At 36.2% G+C, this 18,636-nt stretch overlaps 2 protein-coding genes across 3 annotated transcripts; both read left to right on the forward strand.

The window, feature by feature from the left end:
• Positions 1–5,541: 5,541 nt before the first annotated feature.
• Positions 5,542–9,338, forward strand: LOC111801472 (auxin efflux carrier component 1-like). Its single transcript, XM_023685482.1, has 6 exons — positions 5,542–6,996; positions 7,070–7,301; positions 7,380–7,465; positions 7,582–7,739; positions 8,859–8,935; positions 9,035–9,338. The coding sequence occupies exons 1-6, from the start codon at positions 5,826–5,828 to the stop codon at positions 9,099–9,101; spliced, it is 1,791 nt and encodes a 596-aa protein (XP_023541250.1). The 5' UTR covers positions 5,542–5,825; the 3' UTR covers positions 9,102–9,338.
• Positions 9,339–12,670: 3,332 nt separating this feature from the next.
• Positions 12,671–17,751, forward strand: LOC111801506 (phosphomethylethanolamine N-methyltransferase-like). Of its 2 annotated transcripts, none has more exons than XM_023685519.1 (12): positions 12,671–12,939; positions 13,032–13,147; positions 13,573–13,710; positions 13,814–13,951; positions 14,635–14,778; positions 15,356–15,466; positions 15,556–15,697; positions 16,030–16,310; positions 16,682–16,843; positions 16,936–16,989; positions 17,082–17,156; positions 17,256–17,751. In XM_023685519.1, the coding sequence occupies exons 1-12, from the start codon at positions 12,912–12,914 to the stop codon at positions 17,358–17,360; spliced, it is 1,494 nt and encodes a 497-aa protein (XP_023541287.1). In that variant the 5' UTR covers positions 12,671–12,911; the 3' UTR covers positions 17,361–17,751. The 2 variants fall into 2 exon arrangements, with proteins under 2 accessions (XP_023541287.1, XP_023541288.1); XM_023685520.1 differs by having other exon boundaries at positions 12,671–12,933.
• The last annotated feature ends 885 nt before the right edge of the window (positions 17,752–18,636 follow it).

An 18,636-nucleotide genomic window follows, 5' to 3' on the forward strand; every position in this document is an offset into this window, starting at 1 on the left:
TAGGAACCGGTACAAAAGGTTCCTGGTCACCAGCCTAGGTTCTTTTTAGGTTGTTGGAGGTGAGGGAGAGAGACTAGGTTTGGGATGGTCGGTATGGAGGAGTTGGTAGGTTCGGGATGACCGGGAGATCCAGTTGCCACACTAGGAAATAATTGGACACCATTTATTTCAGGTTGTTTTGAACGTTGACCGATTCCATAAATTCTGTGCCGTGTATTACTTTTTAATTTTTTTAATTGTTTTATTTATAATTTTTTGTGTTTAATAAAAGGAAAATATTTAAATGTAAAAAATCTAATTTATTTATTTCCCACCTCAATTTTAATATATACCTTGAGAAAATACATTTCAAATAAATAATAAAAAAACAATTATGAGGTAAAATAAAATTAAAATAAATATACACGTATAATTGTTTTGTAAATAATTTTATTTTAAAAAAAATAAAATAAATTTAAATGTATGGACCGACTCAATCTTAAACCTGAACCTGATTGAATTTAAAAATTAGTGTTCTATCTCCATCTTTCTCTTATTCGAATGTGTGGCTGCAGTGCGCCTATAACTTGTAAGATGCTCGATTTCTTAGCTTTTGAGATCCGAGTTAATAACCGAGCTAATGACCTATAAAACACAAATTGAGTCGGGTTAATTGGTAGCAAACTAATTATGTCTTCAGGGGGATATCCGCCCCTGCTCAACGAGGTGGCCCAAAGTCCATAAACATGAGCTGGGCTTGTAGTTTGCATAGGTCAATTCATGTTCTAAAGCAAGCCTCTACGTTCTTTTTGTTGCGAGTCATGCTACTATACAGGCACATGTAGCCACGAATCCAATTTTTCACGAGCGCATAAAATAGATCGACTCATTTCGATTGGGAGAATCTTTTTTAATAAACGATATACCTCGTTTAAATAAAAGATATAATCTATACAATTTTTAAGGGTGAAATACTGAATCATCGATTTTTAGTTGATTAACAGTGCAAGATCCGCTCTTCCTAATTCTAGTCTCCGACCCTCAAGACCAACAAGGAGGTAGTATAAGAATATTCACATTTTGACCTAATCTTAGGCCCTGACTCACCGTCCATAATGAACCTTGCAGAGGAACTTTTGGATAACAAAAGATGAAATACAGCTGATTCATCTATTTAAGTGGTTCTTGCTTCTCCTCATTTTTGTTCCTAACTCTTCTCCGAATAAGAATATGTATCTTATCTATTGAACTATGTTCAAATTGGTTTGGAGTTGTATAGAACTTTATACCATTATGCACACAAATATTTCACTCAACCATGGTCTAGTTTTGAACGAGATTCTATTTAAATTAAACTATTTTATATTTTATTAAATTCTATATTTGATTCCGTCAAATTTGTCATCAAATCTGAATTATTTTATGATTTTAATTCACTTTTAAAATAATATCCATTAAAAATAAACCCCAAATAAACTGCTGGTAGAAAAAACAAAATATTCTGTAAGCAATAATTTAAATATTTAATTAAAAAAAGTAGATTAAAATTAAAATTGACGTATCCATGCTCTAATATCGACACGTCAGACTCTATTTTCCATGTAATCTCTTTCAAATCTCTCTATCTAATCAATTTTCTCTTTATTCCCCCTCATCACCAACTTGCTATATATTATTTTTAAATAAATATTAAATTACTTAATTAAAATTCACCGTGCTCGATTAAAGAAAAAAAAACTTAAAAGAGACAATATCTGTTAGCGGTGGGCTTGAGCTATTACAAATAGTATCAGAGCGAGATACCGGGCGGTGAACCTTTTCCCAGTAGACGCATTTTAAAACATTAAGGGTCAGACAATAGGCAAATCTTATATTATCGGATATGATTTATTCTTATTCTTATGTTAATATACTCAACATTTTCTCGAGATTTTGTTGATACAAACTAACTACCATTTGAGAGGAAGGTCCGTGGTCCTAGTTCGAGTTAATAGATCGAAATAAATAAATAAATAATATATAAAATAGAAAGAAAAAAAAAACATAGNTTTTTTTTTTTTTTTTTTTTTTTTTTTTTTTTTTTTTTTTTTTTTTTTTTTTAATAATAATTTATTTATTTATTTGTATTATTATTATTATTATTACTATTATTATTATTCTTATAATTTTGGGGGCACGCCCACAGACCATAATCATTCACTTCTAGCACGCTTTCCACTCCTCTCTAAAAATAAAAATAAAAAATATATTTAAAAAAAAAATTAAAATTAATGGGCAGATTCCCTATTTTCAATCTCCTATTTATTCCCTCTTACTAACCAATAAGTTAATTTTATTATTTTGAAATTAATTTAAATCTAATTAAATTGATTAAAATAATGTTTCGTTCCTCTCTCGATGTGGGATCTCATAATCCACTTATGTGTTCTGGTTAGCACATCGCTCAGTGTCTGGCTCTGATATCATAACAGTCCAACCTCACTGCTAGTGTTTTGGCTCGTTACGTAACGTCCTCAGCCTCACTGTTTTAACAAGTGTATACTAGGGTGACGTTTCCACATTCATATAAGGAATGGGTCATTCCCCTCTCCAACCGACGCGAGATTTCACATTCAAAGCACATGGAAGTAATGTGCATATAGTTCGTGTATATGAAAGTGACGCACACCTATGTATGAAAAAAGGATGCATATCTAGGGACCTGGAGTGCATAAAAGTGACGATGTACGTGGAACCATGTATATAAAAGTGATGCACATCTCGAAGAAAAAACAAGTAAAAATTTTAGCCATGTTAACCCAATTCTAGCGGTGAGATCTATCGAATTTTTTAATACTCAACTTTTTTCAATTTCTTTATTTTCGGGGCAGCGAAGCCACCTGTTAGTATATGCTACACGTGTTTGCATGTCACGAGTTTTCAACTACTTTTTTTTTTCAACAAATTTTCTCATGACTTTTCATGGTTTTACTTGTAACGGTAAAAAAATATTTTATTTATTATTGGTCCCTAGAATTTCAATTAATTTTATTCCTGCCCTTACTTTTTAAAAATTATTTAATAACAAAGGAATTATAAATGGTCAACTTATTGAACAAGATTAGGAACATCCCCCCTTCTCTTTTATAAAAGTAAATAATACCTTCAAAAATACCATTCTTTTTATTCTTTTTATTGCATCCTTTTTGACTCGATGAATAATGACCTAAAAAAATTCCATCCTCGTAGGGTAGAAAAGGCACAATTGGTTCGATTATACCAAACCAGCTCGTGAAAAAAACAATATGATTATCTGTATTGATTCGCTATGTTCTTTACAGACTGTAGCGTTATATGATAAATTCAACTATACAGATATATATATCTCGTCGTAATAGTCGATTTAACAATACATGGTTCGAACCATTTACTAAATCAGATACCTGTTTATTATTCTCGGGCTACTATTTTTTTTAATTAAAGAAGAAAAAGTAAGAAAAATAGGGTAAATCCTGGCCGTAGCTAGCTAGCTATCAAAATGAAGGTCAATGTCCAACCTTTTCCTTTCCTACTCTAATCATGTTGTTTTGCATAGATTTTGATTTAATTACTTGATTAGTGAAAAGTAATGTTCGGGATTATATTTAACTTTGGTCGGGAGAAAAACGAGCATGAAATTAAGCGTCTTTTCAAACATTTAAGAATACTTCGTCGAGTTTTAAACCTAATTTGACAGTAACCCTATTTTCATACGAGTTGGGTAATTTTCTCATCTATGATATTGCACGAAGGTCGACATGATATTTTGATAAGAACACGTACGTGCGCAAAAGTTGATGCAGTGTCACATCAGTTATGACATAGTGTCATACACACTGATGTTTTTCCTGTTGCAGACGAAGAAGATGGTTAAGTACACGAGCTAGATCCAACCGAGTGAGTTCGGTGTAGGAGAGCGGGAAAGGACATAGATATAAAAAAGGTGTATGATAGATTGGAATGAAAAATAAGGATTGGGGGTTAAGTCCAATGAGATTGGAAAGATAGTAGGGAATGAATAGAGGTATGGAATGGGGAATTTAGGGTCCATGTGATGGGTATCTCTTCTTCTCATGCATTTGTCATCTTCTCTAATTCAATTTCCCTTCTCTCTTCCCTATGTGCATGTTTTCTCTCTATCTTTCCCGGTTTTGTAATCTCGGTTAAATTATTCGTTTCGTTTCGATACTCTGAATAATGGGTTTGTGTGAGATTCCACGTTAGTTGGAGAGAAAAACGAAACATCCTTCTATATGGGTGTGGAAACCTCTCCCTACTAGACACGTTTTAAAACCTTGAAGGGAAGTCCACAGTGGGCTTAAACTACAATGGACGGTGTGCCAGTGAGGATGCTGGTCCACAAGGAGGTAGATTGTGAGATCTCATATTGGTTGGAGAGGGCTAGAGAGATTGTTTAACGGGTCCCATGTGAATTATGAGATATGCATTCATTGTTTTATTGACGAGAATAACTTATGGGTTACCTTATTAAGATAAATAAAGTTCTTACGATGAGATACAATCAGGGTTCAATTTGTTTCGTGCCTAAATTTTGATGACCTAAACATTTCTAAACTTTCGTAGTTTTAACGACGGAATTAGCTTATGGGTCCACTGATTAAGGTAGATAAAGTTCTAACGATGAGATACAATCAGGGTTGGATTTATTTCGTGTCTAGATAATTTTAAAGAGGCTTATAGGTTTACTCATTAAGATAGATAAAGTTATGACAATATCATTTATTTCGTGTTCATATTCATAGTCAACTTGTTGAATCATCATACTCTTCCTTCGCATGCAACGAAAGATAAAGTTGAGATTTTTACATTAGGCAAAATATTAATGGAGTAAAGAAACGAGCAAAGTTTGGATTTTTATTAGTTCATACCCTAAACCCTAAAAATTTATAGTTTTTGTTAAGGATATTCAGTATTGAATTATAGTTTACCATATATATCATAGATATTTGTCTTCCATTACCGCTTACCACAAACGGTATCTTTCTATTTATTACTCTTTCCATATCTTTATAGAATTTTCACACCATTTAGACACGACCCAAAGCTAAGCTTACGAGCCAGGAGCCTTAAAAAGCGAATCCAAGAGAGAAAAAAGAAGAAGAAAAAAGTGTTGGAAAAAGCTCTGCCGAACAAAGCCCCACCTTCCAACCAGACTCTGTTCTTCTTTTCCCTTTAACAAATGCAGGCAGCCAGGCAGCCAGCCCGGCACTTACTAACCTCCCATGTTTATATCATATTTAAACCCGGTTGTGCGCCAAATGCTACCACCACAAAATTATGATATCGATTATTGTAGCACAAACAGAAGTAAGATCGAAAGTACTCACAACACCAACGAACAGAATTTAAACAAAGAGACAAAAATATTTACCTATCACTAATAATCAAAGTGTTTACAAGTGAATATCTCACTCTCACACTACAAACGTGTTAAATACGGATAATTCACGTAGAATATTAATGGGAGTTAATATTTAAATTAAATAAAAAACTTATATGACAATTTACAAGAAACCCATTTTTATTATCCTCCAAACACCCAAATCCAAGCTCGCTTCAAAACAAAGAGCAAAAAAACAAACCCAAAAGAAGTTGAAGAACTCCCACGCTCTCTGCTCTTGCTTTGAGGACTGTAAGTGTAAGTGCAACAAGGCCTCCTCCCAATTCTCAAGGCTTAATTTTATTCGCCATTCTCTTCTTCTTCTTCTTCTTCCCCTGTTTTTCTCCTCTGAGTTCATCTTCATAGCCATTTTCCTCATCTGGGTCACCTCACAAACCTCAAGAAATCAAGAAGAACAAGAAGAAAGATGATTAGTCTTTTGGATTTCTACCATGTAATGACGGCAGTGGTTCCTCTTTATGTGGCTATGATTTTAGCTTATGGGTCTGTGAAATGGTGGAAGATCTTCACTCCTGATCAGTGCTCTGGAATCAATCGTTTTGTTGCTCTGTTTGCAGTTCCTCTTCTTTCTTTTCATTTTATTTCCACTAACAATCCATATACCATGAACTTGAGGTTTATTGCTGCTGATACTCTCCAAAAACTCATTGTTCTTGCTGTTCTTGCTGTTTGGAGCAACATAAGCAAAAGGGGTTGTTTGGAATGGACGATTACTCTGTTTTCCCTTTCAACTTTGCCTAATACTCTGGTTATGGGGATTCCTCTGCTTAAAGGGATGTATGGGGAGTTTTCAGGGAGTTTGATGGTTCAGATTGTTGTTCTTCAGTGTATTATTTGGTATACATTGATGCTGTTTATGTTTGAATATAGAGGAGCTAGAGTGCTGATTTCTGAGCAGTTTCCAGACACTGCTGGTTCTATTGTCTCAATTCATGTCGATTCTGATATCATGTCGTTGGATGGAAGGCAAGTTCTTGAAACAGAGGCTGAGATTAAGGAAGATGGGAAGCTTCATGTGACTGTGAGGAAATCAAATGCTTCAAGATCAGATATCTTCTCGAGAAGATCTGTGGGGTTGTCTTCTACAACGCCACGCCCTTCTAATTTGACTAATGCAGAGATTTACTCTCTGCAATCATCTCGAAATCCCACTCCAAGAGGCTCAAGTTTTAACCATACTGATTTCTACTCTATGATGGCTACTGGTGGAAGAAACTCCAACTTTGGCTCTTCTGATGTTTACGGCCTTTCGGCGTCGAGAGGACCGACACCGAGACCGTCGAATTACGAGGAGGAAGGCGGGAAACCAAGGTTTCATTACAATGGAAATGCAAATCATTACCCTGCTCCAAACCCAGGAATGTTTTCACCTACAGGATCCAAAAATGCAGCAACTAATACTAAGAAGCCTGTTAATGGAGTTGTGGCTCAGCAGAAAACAGAGGATGGAAACAGAGATTTGCATATGTTTGTTTGGAGTTCAAGTGCTTCCCCTGTTTCTGATGTGTTTGGAAACCATGAATTTGGTGCACATAATGATCAAAAGGATGTGAGATTGGCTGTCTCTCCTGGAAAAGGTAAGTTTCTTGAATGGATTAGACTTTCGTTTTCGTTTTTGGTTCATTTTTGTTAATGGGATTTGTTCATCAGTGGAGGGTCGTAGAGAAAACCAAGAAGAATATACAGAGAGGGAAGAATTCAGCTATGGAAACAGAGAGAGTATGAACAGTAACAACAATGGAGTAGCAGAGAAACCCAAAACCATGCCGCCAACGAGTGTCATGACAAGGCTAATCTTGATCATGGTTTGGAGAAAGCTTATCAGAAACCCCAACACTTACTCGAGTTTGATCGGCCTGACTTGGTCCTTGATATCATTCAGGTTCATATGTTCTTCAAAACCCCATTTGGGTATTGATTTAACCTCTGTTTCTGATTATATTTGATCATGATCTTTAAGGTGGAATGTCGAAATGCCAGCCATTGTTGCAAAGTCGATATCTATTCTCTCGGATGCAGGGCTCGGAATGGCCATGTTCAGTCTTGGTAAAGTTCTTAACTTTCTTTAATTTTTTGGTTCGAAAAGCAAAAAGAAAAGCATAAAACAGGGGAAGAACAGGGGAGGGGCGGAGTAATGATGAAAGTGTGTGTGTGAATGGCAGGGTTGTTCATGGCTTTGCAGCCAAAGATGATAGCATGTGGGAATAGCATAGCAGCTTTTTCAATGGCTGTGAGATTCCTTACAGGACCAGCTGTAATGGCTGTGGCTTCCATTGCTGTTGGGCTTAGAGGAGTTCTCTTACGAGTAGCCATTGTCCAGGTCACTCTTTCTCTCTCCTCTCTCTGCAACTTTTCTCTGACATTGCCTCTATCCTGCTTCCTCACTGCATATACTCCAAAACCTTTCCCTTTTTTTAAAAAAACCAATGTAACATGTCAAATTCTATAAAGTTGTTGGATTATGAAAAAGATGGTTGCTTTTTGGCATGGTTTAAGAACGTCGAGAGCAAAGACAGTATATTCTAGCGGTAGGCTCGGGTTAACCATTATAATTCAAAATCACCCTTTGCATGTATCTTAGAGTTGTAGGAAGGGTCGTACTAGTTATCTCGTAAGAATAGTTAAGGTATAATACAAAAATACTTAGTAGAGTTAGATACTTGATCTCGTGAAAATAGTTATGATATCTGTGAATTGGCTCGAAAATAACTTAGTAAGATTGGACAAGTTATTATCTCGTGAGAATAGTTAAGGTGTTTGTATGGCTTGAAATGGGTACTCACCCATACAAAAGACCTAGTTGTATGAACTTGCTCGAAATGTGAACTGACTTGAATACTCACTAATACAAGAGGCATAGTTAAAATATTCTTGAACGTGCTTGAAAACTCACTGATATAGAAGATTAAGTAGAGTCATGTAAGTTATCCCGTGAAAATAGTTAAGGTATCTCTCAGCTCCGGCTTGGTTGGTAGAGTCCTATAAGTTATCCGGTGAAAATAGTCAAGGTATCCCTCAGCTTGGGCCTGGTTGGTAGAGTCATGTCAGTTACCCCGTGAAAATAGTTAAGATATCTCTCAACTCGGGCTTGGTTGGTAGAGTCATGTAGTTAAGAAGATATCTCTCAGCTCGAGCCTTGTAGATAGAGTCAGGTAAGTTATCCCGTGAAAATAGTTAAGGTATCTCTGAACTCGGGCTTGGTTGGTAGAGTCATGTAGTTAAGAAGATATCTCTAAGCTCGAGCCTTCTAGATAGAGTTAGGTAAGTTATCTTGTGAAAATAGATAAGGTATCTCTAAGCTCGGGCCTAGCCTGGTGGTTGATTGTTGATGTGTTTGGAAACAAACATCCGTAGCTAGCTGTGTTTGACATGTTTTTGTGTCCCATTAGTTTGGAGTTTCCTACAAATTTATATCCATTTTTTGTTTATAAAAAAACAGGCAGCTCTCCCACAAGGAATTGTCCCCTTTGTCTTTGCGAAGGAGTACAACGTACACCCTGATATTCTCAGCACAGGGTATGTATAGAACCAATATCCTTAATAACTCCGACATTAAATCTCTGTTTTGTTTCAAAAAAACACAAAAAGATTTGATTTTTCTTCGTGGGTTTGCAGAGTTATCTTTGGAATGTTGATCGCTTTGCCTATCACGCTTGTTTACTACATTTTGCTGGGGATTTGAGGCTGCCATGGAAGCCAAGGTCAGCCATGGCTGCGTCCGCCATGGGAGACCATTTCAAAAGCTTCAAAGCTTTGGGAGAGAAGATTTTAACAGGGAAAAAGATAAAAGGAGAAGAAGAATGAGGAGAGATTTGAGGGAAATGGGGAAAATTCTTCCAAGAAAAGGGGAAAAAACAGGCTGTAAAATCATTATGTTTGGTAGTCAGTTATATAAGAAAAAATATGTTTTGGTTTTTTATCTTTTTTTCTTTTAATTTATTTAATTTTTTAAAAGTTTGAAACTCTATAAAATATAAATTTTTGTTTCTTAAATTTAAAAGTTATTGAATTATTTTATTAAAAAAAAAAAGGACAATCATAGACCATGAATTCTTTGTCTAATTTGAGGTTAATTCAACTCCAACGAGAGTGCAAATTGAGATGGATTGACCTTCGCTATCGTGTATATTTCAACTACCGATTGATGCTACAATGTCTAGTATGAGGTTGCTTTAGCTCCAACGATAGTATAGATTGAGATGTGTTGATCTTTGCTATCGTGCACCTTTCAACTACCTGTTGATGCTACAATGCCTAATATGAGGTTACTTTAGCTCCAACGAGAGTGTAGATTGAGATGGATTGATCTCTGCTATCGTGCACATTTCAACTACCAATTGATGCTATAATGCCTAATATGAGGTTACTTCCAGCTCCAACGAGAGTGTAAATTGAGATGGATTGATCTTCGTTATCGTACACATTTCAACTACCGATTGATGCAACAAGAGAGTGAGTATGATACTTTTATTGATTTAATAGATAAGGTTTTGGAGAAATTACTAAATTAATTGAGGGTCTTATTTTGATGTGGACCCCTTTAGAANTTTTTATTTGAATATGTTTACAGATTCTTTTTTTATTTGAATATGTTTACAGATCTTCCTTTTCATCCTGTTTTCCAAATCTTTTTTTTTATTTGAATATGTCTTTCCTATCTTCATTTTCATCCTGTTTTCCATATTTGAATATGTCTTTCCTATCTTCACTTTTTACTGACACATTTTTCTTTTTCCTTTTTTTAAATTGATTTTTATGTTTTTTTTTTTCGTGGGGTAGTTTTGGAATTTTATTTACCAAAAATGAAAGAAAATAATTAATATTAATTAGGACTAATAATTATAAATTATAACAAATTTTGAAGTTAAGGATGGGTCATTGTCCAAATGGGTTTCAAAAAGTTCCTATGGCCATATTCATTTATTAAATTAATACTTTATTTGCATGCTTAATCATGATTAGTAGCCCATTTGCAATAATAATAACACATTTATTTTTATCAATATTAAATTTAGACAATAGTTCAAATTCGAATAGATAAAAGCCAGATAGGAATGAACGAGACTTAATCATAATAAAGATGAAATCATGGCCTAAATGATAACCTTAGAGGGTCAAAAGCTTATAACCCGACCAAACCTAAACTCGAAATGGTCGAGTGAATTTGAGCTCATGAGGGCATGCTCTCGTACACCCTAACCTATGTGGAGGGAGCTTGATTCACTCACAACTCTATCCTATTGAAAAAAATGGAGAGAAAAGTTTCCAAATTCGGCACCTAATGGCCCCGACAATCCCTGCATCCCTTGTGACATGGTTAGGTTACTTATACTTCCACAACTGTCCTTCTAGACGACCATGTAATCCCAAAGTAGCAGGTATAAGATGGAAAGTTCTTAATTCCTAGTTTCACGTTAGTCAGATTCTCTATAACTATAAGAATCTTAAGTTAGATGAGATTCCAACTTGATACCTAGTCATGTCAAGCGATTGTTCAATCTCACGATGCTTTGAATTTTCAGCAAAAATCATATTAAATAAATATTTTAATGCTAAGTGTATATACTAAAATTATAATATAAGGTTTTTATTTACATAAATTTAAATATAAATAGATAGAAAAAGAGGGAAATGTAATAGGGACATGACAGTCCGCAAAAGATTGTCGTGGTAAGGGCCGACCCGACAAAATTTAGTGGCAGACAATCTAAGCTTTACCGAAACCTCCCTATCCCTTCTCATTTTTACCTTTTCTTTTTCTTTTTTCCTTTTAAGTTAATTTCCTACAAATAACACACATTTTTCCTTTTCTACCCTTATTTCTATTTCTTTTTAATCAACCCATGTAAATATGTTAGCCATTAAATTACTTTTCAGAAGTTGGGCCTTTCAAATTCAGAACGTGGGCCTACGTGAGATAAGCCTTTCAAATGCAGAAGTTGGGCCTTTCAAATTCAGAACATGGGCCTGCGTGAGATGGGCATTTCAAGTTCAGAAGTTGGGCCTACGTGAGATGGGCCTTTCAAGTTAAGACCTTGGGCCTACGTGAAATGGGCCATTCAAGTTCAGAACTTGGGCCTACGTGAGATGGGCCTTTGAAGTTCAGAAGTTGGGTCTACGTGAGATGGGCCTCAAATTCAGAACATGGGCCTAAGTGAGATGGGCCTTTCAAATTCAGAACTTGGGCCTACGTGAGATGGGCCTTTCAAGTTCAGAAGTTGGGCCTACGTAAGATGGGTCTTTCAAGTTCAGAACATGGGCCTACATTAGATGGGCCTTTAAAGTTCAGAACATGGGCCTACGTGAGATGGGCCTTTCAAATGAAGAACTTGGGCCTACGTGAAATGGGCCTTCAAGTTCAGAAGTTGGGCCTACGTGAGATGGACCTTTCAAATTCAGAAGTTGGGCGTACATGAGATGGGCCTTTCAAGCTCATAGTTGGGCCTACGTGAGATGAGCCTTCAAGTTCAGAACTTGGGCCTACGTGAGATGGGCCTTCAAGTTCAGAACTTGGGCCTACATGAGATGGGCCTTTGAATTTCAGAAGTTGGGCCTACGTGAGATGGGCCTTCAAGTTCAGAACTTGGGCCTACGTTAGATGGGCCTTCAAGTTCAGAAGTTGGGCCTACGTGAGATGGGCTTTTCAAATTCAGAACTTGGGCCTACATTAGATGGGCCTTTCAAATTCAGAAGTTGGGCATACGTGAGATGGGCCTTTCAAGTTCAGAAGTTGGGCCTACGTGATATGGCCCTTTCAAATTTAGAAGTTGGGCCTACGTGAGATGGGCCTTTCAAGTTCAGAACATGGGCCTACAGGAGATGGCCTTTCTCAAAATGCACTTAAGGAAGACAATGCATCCTGAAAGGACTCGTGTTAGTATGTTGGGATAATATTATTGGAGAATGTCGGGACCGACAGATGCCGAACCCAGATTTAGAATATTAGGCACGAGTCACTATGAATAATAATAATGTTGGCGTTAATAATGATGAATTATTATTATAATATTAACACAAATACACAAAAATAAATAATTTGTATCTTTTTATAGTAATTTTAAAGTGTATGACAAAATGAACTTTGCAAATACCATAATTGTTAGATGCCAAATATAAAAATATTGTAAGTTTAGCTGATTAGAGATGAGCCTCTCCCCGCTGTCTCTCCATTTTCATCGTTCATTAAATGAACATCTAGTTGTACTCTTTAACTTCTAATAAAAAACTGAGAGAGGCGTTCCTACTGTGCTTGGTATAAATAGGGTCCGCCAAAGTCGGGAAAATCGCTCGCAACAGATTTTCGACGTCAACAGAGAGGGAGAAGCGCTTACAGTTTCCGCAGCCGTGGAATGCAGCAGAGAGGAAGACTAAACAACCGAAGATCCAGGAGCTTTTCTAGATCTCGCCTCGCCGTTGAGGGTTCATAGGCTTTAGTTATATTCCTCGGCCCTCCTCGCTCTCACATTCTCCGTTTCGGTTCTAATCAGTGGCAATGGCTTCTGCTCAGATTGGTGGTAAAAGTTCTCATTATTTCTTTGCATTATAATTCATGTAGTGATGGTGTTTCTGTTCGAACTCTTGCGATTGAATCTGTTGCTTTTGTGTTTCAAAGAACAAGAGCGCGAGGTGCAGAAGAACTACTGGACGGAGCACTCCGCGGATTTGACTGTGGAGGCGATGATGCTCGACTCTCAGGCCTCTAATCTTGACAAGGAAGAGCGACCTGAAGTAATGCTTCTCGCTGCATGTTCTTCATTAGTCTCGGCTTACCTTCATTTCTTTTTTTGTTATAATTCATTATTTGGCTTGGTGGCAGATGTCGTTTTGTCTGGTTTAAGATCTGTTCTTCTCGGTTTTTGTCCCTAAAATACTACTGGTTCCTACTGTTCACATAGTAGAGAAGAATGTTGTTTAGTAGTATCATGTCTCGAAAAATCTTCTTCCTAATTTTCAGTAGCACAGTTCTAAATAGTTCCAGTTATGAAGCTGGATGATTCGGTTCATTCATTGAATCTCAGGATTACATGCATTGGAAATGCAGACAGAGTCAATACGTTCTTTCTTATCTATTATGTTTAGATGTGGAAATGTAGGATGTAGTGTTGTACATCAGTGTTTAAGATGTGCATAGTTCTTAAACTGTTCGTCCACAGGTACTTTCTTTGCTTCCCCACTACGAAGGAAAATCTGTCTTGGAACTTGGAGCTGGAATCGGCCGTTTTACTAGCGAATTAGCCCTGAAGGCTGGCCAGCTTATTGCTCTAGATTTCATAGAAAATGCTATAAAGAAGGTAAGGTTTAACATCTATTCATATTGTACCAACACGCGACTGCTGTTTTACACTTGCACGGAATTATTTTCTTTATCTTATCATCTTAACGTTCTAACTGTAGAATGAAAGCATCAACAGCCACCACAAGAACGTCAAGTTCCTATGTGCAGATGTGACTTCTCCAGAGCTTAGCATTTCCAATGGATCAATTGATTTGATATTCTCCAATTGGCTGCTAATGTACTTGTCTGATAAAGAGGTACTGCCTATCTTTTGGTGCTATTGGAACCCCTGGATGCACACTACATGAGATCATAGTCTTCGATTTATGACTTGTGATGCATTGTTGATAGAATGAGAAAATCAGAAAATGTTTCACTTTTGTATATGCATGCTTTCTAGTTGGTTGTTTGTTCAAGATTAGAGTATTTGGAGTCGTTTTGTATTTGGGGTCTTAAAAATCCAGATCCAAACTCTCATTGAAAGTGAAATGGTGTTAGCCTATTGCCTAGTCTGCGAAAGCTGTGGCTAATTCTTAGATCCACCAAAGAGTGAACTGAATAATATATGCATTATATCTTCGTTGCTATGGAACATAGTCAGGTTGGTTTGTTAAATAACACAATTAGTCTGTCTAGCACGAACTGTTTCAGATTTCTTTTTGTCAATCCAGGTGGCAAAAAGAAATTCAGGTTTTAATTTTTTTTTTTTTCATTGTAGCTGTTATGTAAGTGTAATCTATTCTGCTCTATACTGTTCCTCTTTTGTTGCTAGGTGAAATTTCATTCAGCTATTTTCATTTCAGTCTACAAAGTTCTTCTATTGGATAAATTGTTCATTAAATCCTTGAGTTTAATTTTTTGCAATCTTAGTTAGATTTAGACTAAGCCTGCTAATTTTTTATTGTCCTTCCAAAAAACTGATTCATTGTTATAACCATAGGTGGAGAATTTGGCTGCAAGGATGATTAAATGGTTGAAGGTTGGTGGATATGTCTTCTTCAGAGAGTCATGTTTTCATCAGTCTGGAGACTCTAAGCGCAAATACAACCCAACACATTACAGGGAACCCAGATTTTACACAAAGGTCGTTTCCGTCTGCTTTTTTTATTAGTTTCATTAGTTTTTTTACCCCTATGAAACCTTGAGATTTTGTGTATTAACTATATGACAATGTCTATTTCTCATCGTTCAACTTCAACAGATCATCATCATTTAAAAAATTAAAAAAAATCAACAGATTGTCTTCTGATGACGAAGAGCTGGAATTATGATAATATTAACGAATGATGTGCAATGGACAGTTCATATATGCATTAGTCCTGATTTTATAGTATATAAAAAAGAAGTGTTTTTCTAGGTTGACAATCCTAGCATAATAGACTGCATCTGGGAAACTTTTCTGATTCAAAATGTTTACTATGTATATGGTTATGTTTTTGTCTCTTGAAGTGCGTGACTTTACATCCTTGCCATCACTTTTACTTCGTCTCAAGATTATAAGAGACAAGTATGTCTGATGTGTGCCAGGTTGATTTCCTATTTGGCTTTTATGTGAAGTTTTTCTATTTATACTTGGCATGTGAGTGCTTAGCATTTAGATTATGTATGGTAATCCCAGCTTGAATTTTTTTTTTTTTTTTTTTTTTTTACATCATCTGCAGATTTTTAAGGATTGCCAAATACGTGATGAGTGTGGAAACTCCTATGAACTATCCCTTGTAAGCAGCAAATGTATAGGAGCTTATGTACGAACTAAGAAGAACCAAAACCAGGTACTTACTGGCGGAAGTTGTTCTAATTATTCCTTTTAATGTTTCTTTATGTTTATTACTAACAAAGTTTACATTTCATTTTTACTTAGATTTGCTGGATATGGCAGAAAGTCTTTTCACAGGAAGACAGAGGATTCCAGAGGTTTTTAGATAATGTTCAATATAAATGTAATGGCATCCTGCGCTACGAGCGTGTATTTGGTCAAGGTTTTGTCAGTACAGGAGGAATAGGTAAGCCTTATTATTTAAGCCTCTTCTTCTGCTCTGCTGCCATTATCTCTCTAATCTTTTCAATGGCAATGTATTTTGATGATTTCATAAAATTATGTCAGCACATTGCAATTTGAGTATATTTTCGGCAATATTTGGACCACTCAAGTAACCAATATGTCGTCTAATTGAGGAGGGCACGTTATGAAAATCTGTTGAGACATCCGAATACCAAATGTTCTATGCTAGATAAATCTAAGCTTGTGAGACCTGTGAACCAAAGGGTTCTTTAGTGATTGATCTATTTATATATTTGTGTAACAATGAAATTTCTAGCTTTTCCGTTTATGTAGAGACCACCAAAGAATTTGTTTCAAAGCTAGAGCTGAAGCCTGGTCAAAAAGTTTTGGATGTTGGTTGTGGCATTGGGGGAGGTGACTTTTACATGGCAGAGAACTTCGATGTCGAGGTTGTTGGCATTGATCTCTCCATCAATATGATTTCTTTTGCTCTTGAGCGGGCCATTGGACGCAAATGCCCAGTTGAATTCGAGGTTGCCGATTGTACCAAAAAAACCTATCCAGATAATACTTTTGACGTAATATACAGCCGGGACACAATATTACACATTCAAGTAAGAAATATCTTCATGTTCCTCCGCCATCTTGTTTTTTACTAATTATGTTGAACTGGTTGACAATTTCCCAACTCAGCATTTTTACAACAAATGAATCTCATGTTCGTGTCCAGACACACACACACACACACATCGATATATGAACTTCATTTTCCTTTATGCATTTATTGGAATTATTAGAATGTTTTTATTGTACATAATTGATAATTTGATCAAGCTACAGATCATTACCATATAAAATGATGTTTCAATAAGGTAATCCTGCAAGATATGTCTGTTATAATCGGTCATTTAGCGTATTTGTTTTTTTCCCTTTCTTTCTCTTTGGAGTTTGCATATTCAATATCTGAACTATTAATCTATTGCAGGATAAACCTGCGCTGATGAAATCCTTTTACAAATGGTTGAAGCCAGGAGGTAAGGTTCTTATCAGTGATTATTGCAGAAGCGGTGGAACTCCTACAGACGAGTTTGCTGAGTATATCAAGCAGAGAGGTTATGATCTACATGATGTAAAGGCATATGGTCAGGCAAGTTCAACCATCTCATTCACCCCTCCCATGGTCAGTGTCTATTGTTTTCTAACCATGCAAGCTCATCATTGGTTTTACATCTTCAACAGATGCTGAGAGATGCTGGCTTTGATGAGGTTACTGCCGAGGATCGCACCGATCAGGTATTATTGTTTGCTCCTTAAATCCATAGCAGCGAAAACTATGACGATGATGTGCTTCTGTATCTGAAGATCTACATGTTTGCACCTCTCAGTTCATTCGAGTTTTGCAACGCGAATTAAGTACTTTAGAAAAGGAGAAGGAGGATTTCGTTCAGGACTTCTCTGCCGTGAGTTTTCACATTTTTCTCACACTTATGCTGTAGTATTTACTTCTATTTTGGTGTCTTTTTTTCCTCACTCACTTGGGAGATTCGGGTTTAATTCAGGAGGACTACAACGAAATAGTAGATGGTTGGAAAGCAAAACTAGCCCGGAGCTCCACCGGTGAGCAAAGATGGGGACTCTTCATTGCCAAGAAAAAGTGCTCATAATTTATGCTTTATTTTTATTGCAGTTTTTTTTGTTTGAAATCATTTGGAACCTTGAGTTCCCTTACTTCACTTGATACACAAACAATCTTAATATCACTATTATGGTATGTCTTTTGCTTCTGATTTCAACAATGTAGGTGGAAATCGAACCATCAACTTTTGGAAGGTAACAGTGTGTAATCTACTCAAATATTGATAGCGTTTGGTTGGCTGGCTGGCTTTAGTCTCGTGTATTAGGTATTGATAAGTCGCTGTTAAGTGGACCACGAACATTTGTGATTGTGAATTGTGCTGTGGCATGGGGTATGGAAAAGATTCTAGGCCTCTTGTCCACACCCTTGCCTTTGCTCATTCACGTGGAACTTTATTCAAAATTTCCTTGTCACCTTCACATTCACGTCTCTACTAGTTTACAGCTTTTCATGTTATATATATTTGGTGTGTCATCCTTTCACGAGGTGGCATTCAAAATTTTCCTCACCAACTGTATAATTGTCCTTTTCTAAAAAGTTTATTTCCAATTTCTGTGTTAGAAACATAAAATTTACCCCATTTAAAATCAAAATTATGTAATGGTAAAACAATGAATTTCAATCAAATTTTATCTCCACCATGATTACATTACCTAAAAGGAAAAACAATCAATCTTACGCAAACTACTAGTAAACCCACTTCTCAATCCTTCTTTATTCTCTCTTTCTATGTATGCTTGGGCCATATTTTTAATTCTCTTTATTTTGGGTTCATATTAGTTAACGTAACTCTCACTCAAATATGGTCTCAATTCATCAACGTATCTCTCATTTACTTGTCTACAGAACGACCTCATTTGTGGCCTCTACGGAGGGAGCCATGCTCTAAACTTAGTCGTGCCAATAGATTGGTAAATCCTCAAATGTCGAACAAATGACTCAAGGAGTCGAGCCTCCATGAAGGCATAGTAAAAATGACTAAAGACTCCAAAAGAAAAAGGAGTCGAGCCTCAAGGGGTTGTGTTGAATGATGAAAGTCCCACATCGACTAATTTAAGGAATGATCATGGAATACTCTCTCCATTGGTATGAGGCCTTTTTGGGGAATCTCAAAGCAAAGTCATGAGAGCTTATACTCAAAGTGGACAATATCATATCATAGTGGAGAATCGTGTTCGTCTAACACTCTATAGAGGGGTGAATCAGTAAGCAACATATTTGCAGGCTTTCATCGCATCTTTAGATATCGGTAATCACTAGATAGGCTAAGGCGTGTATATATATATATATATATATATATATAT

This window comes from Cucurbita pepo, chromosome LG09 (genome assembly GCF_002806865.2).
Source record: "Cucurbita pepo subsp. pepo cultivar mu-cu-16 chromosome LG09, ASM280686v2, whole genome shotgun sequence".
NCBI classification, from domain to species: Eukaryota; Viridiplantae; Streptophyta; class Magnoliopsida; order Cucurbitales; family Cucurbitaceae; genus Cucurbita; species Cucurbita pepo.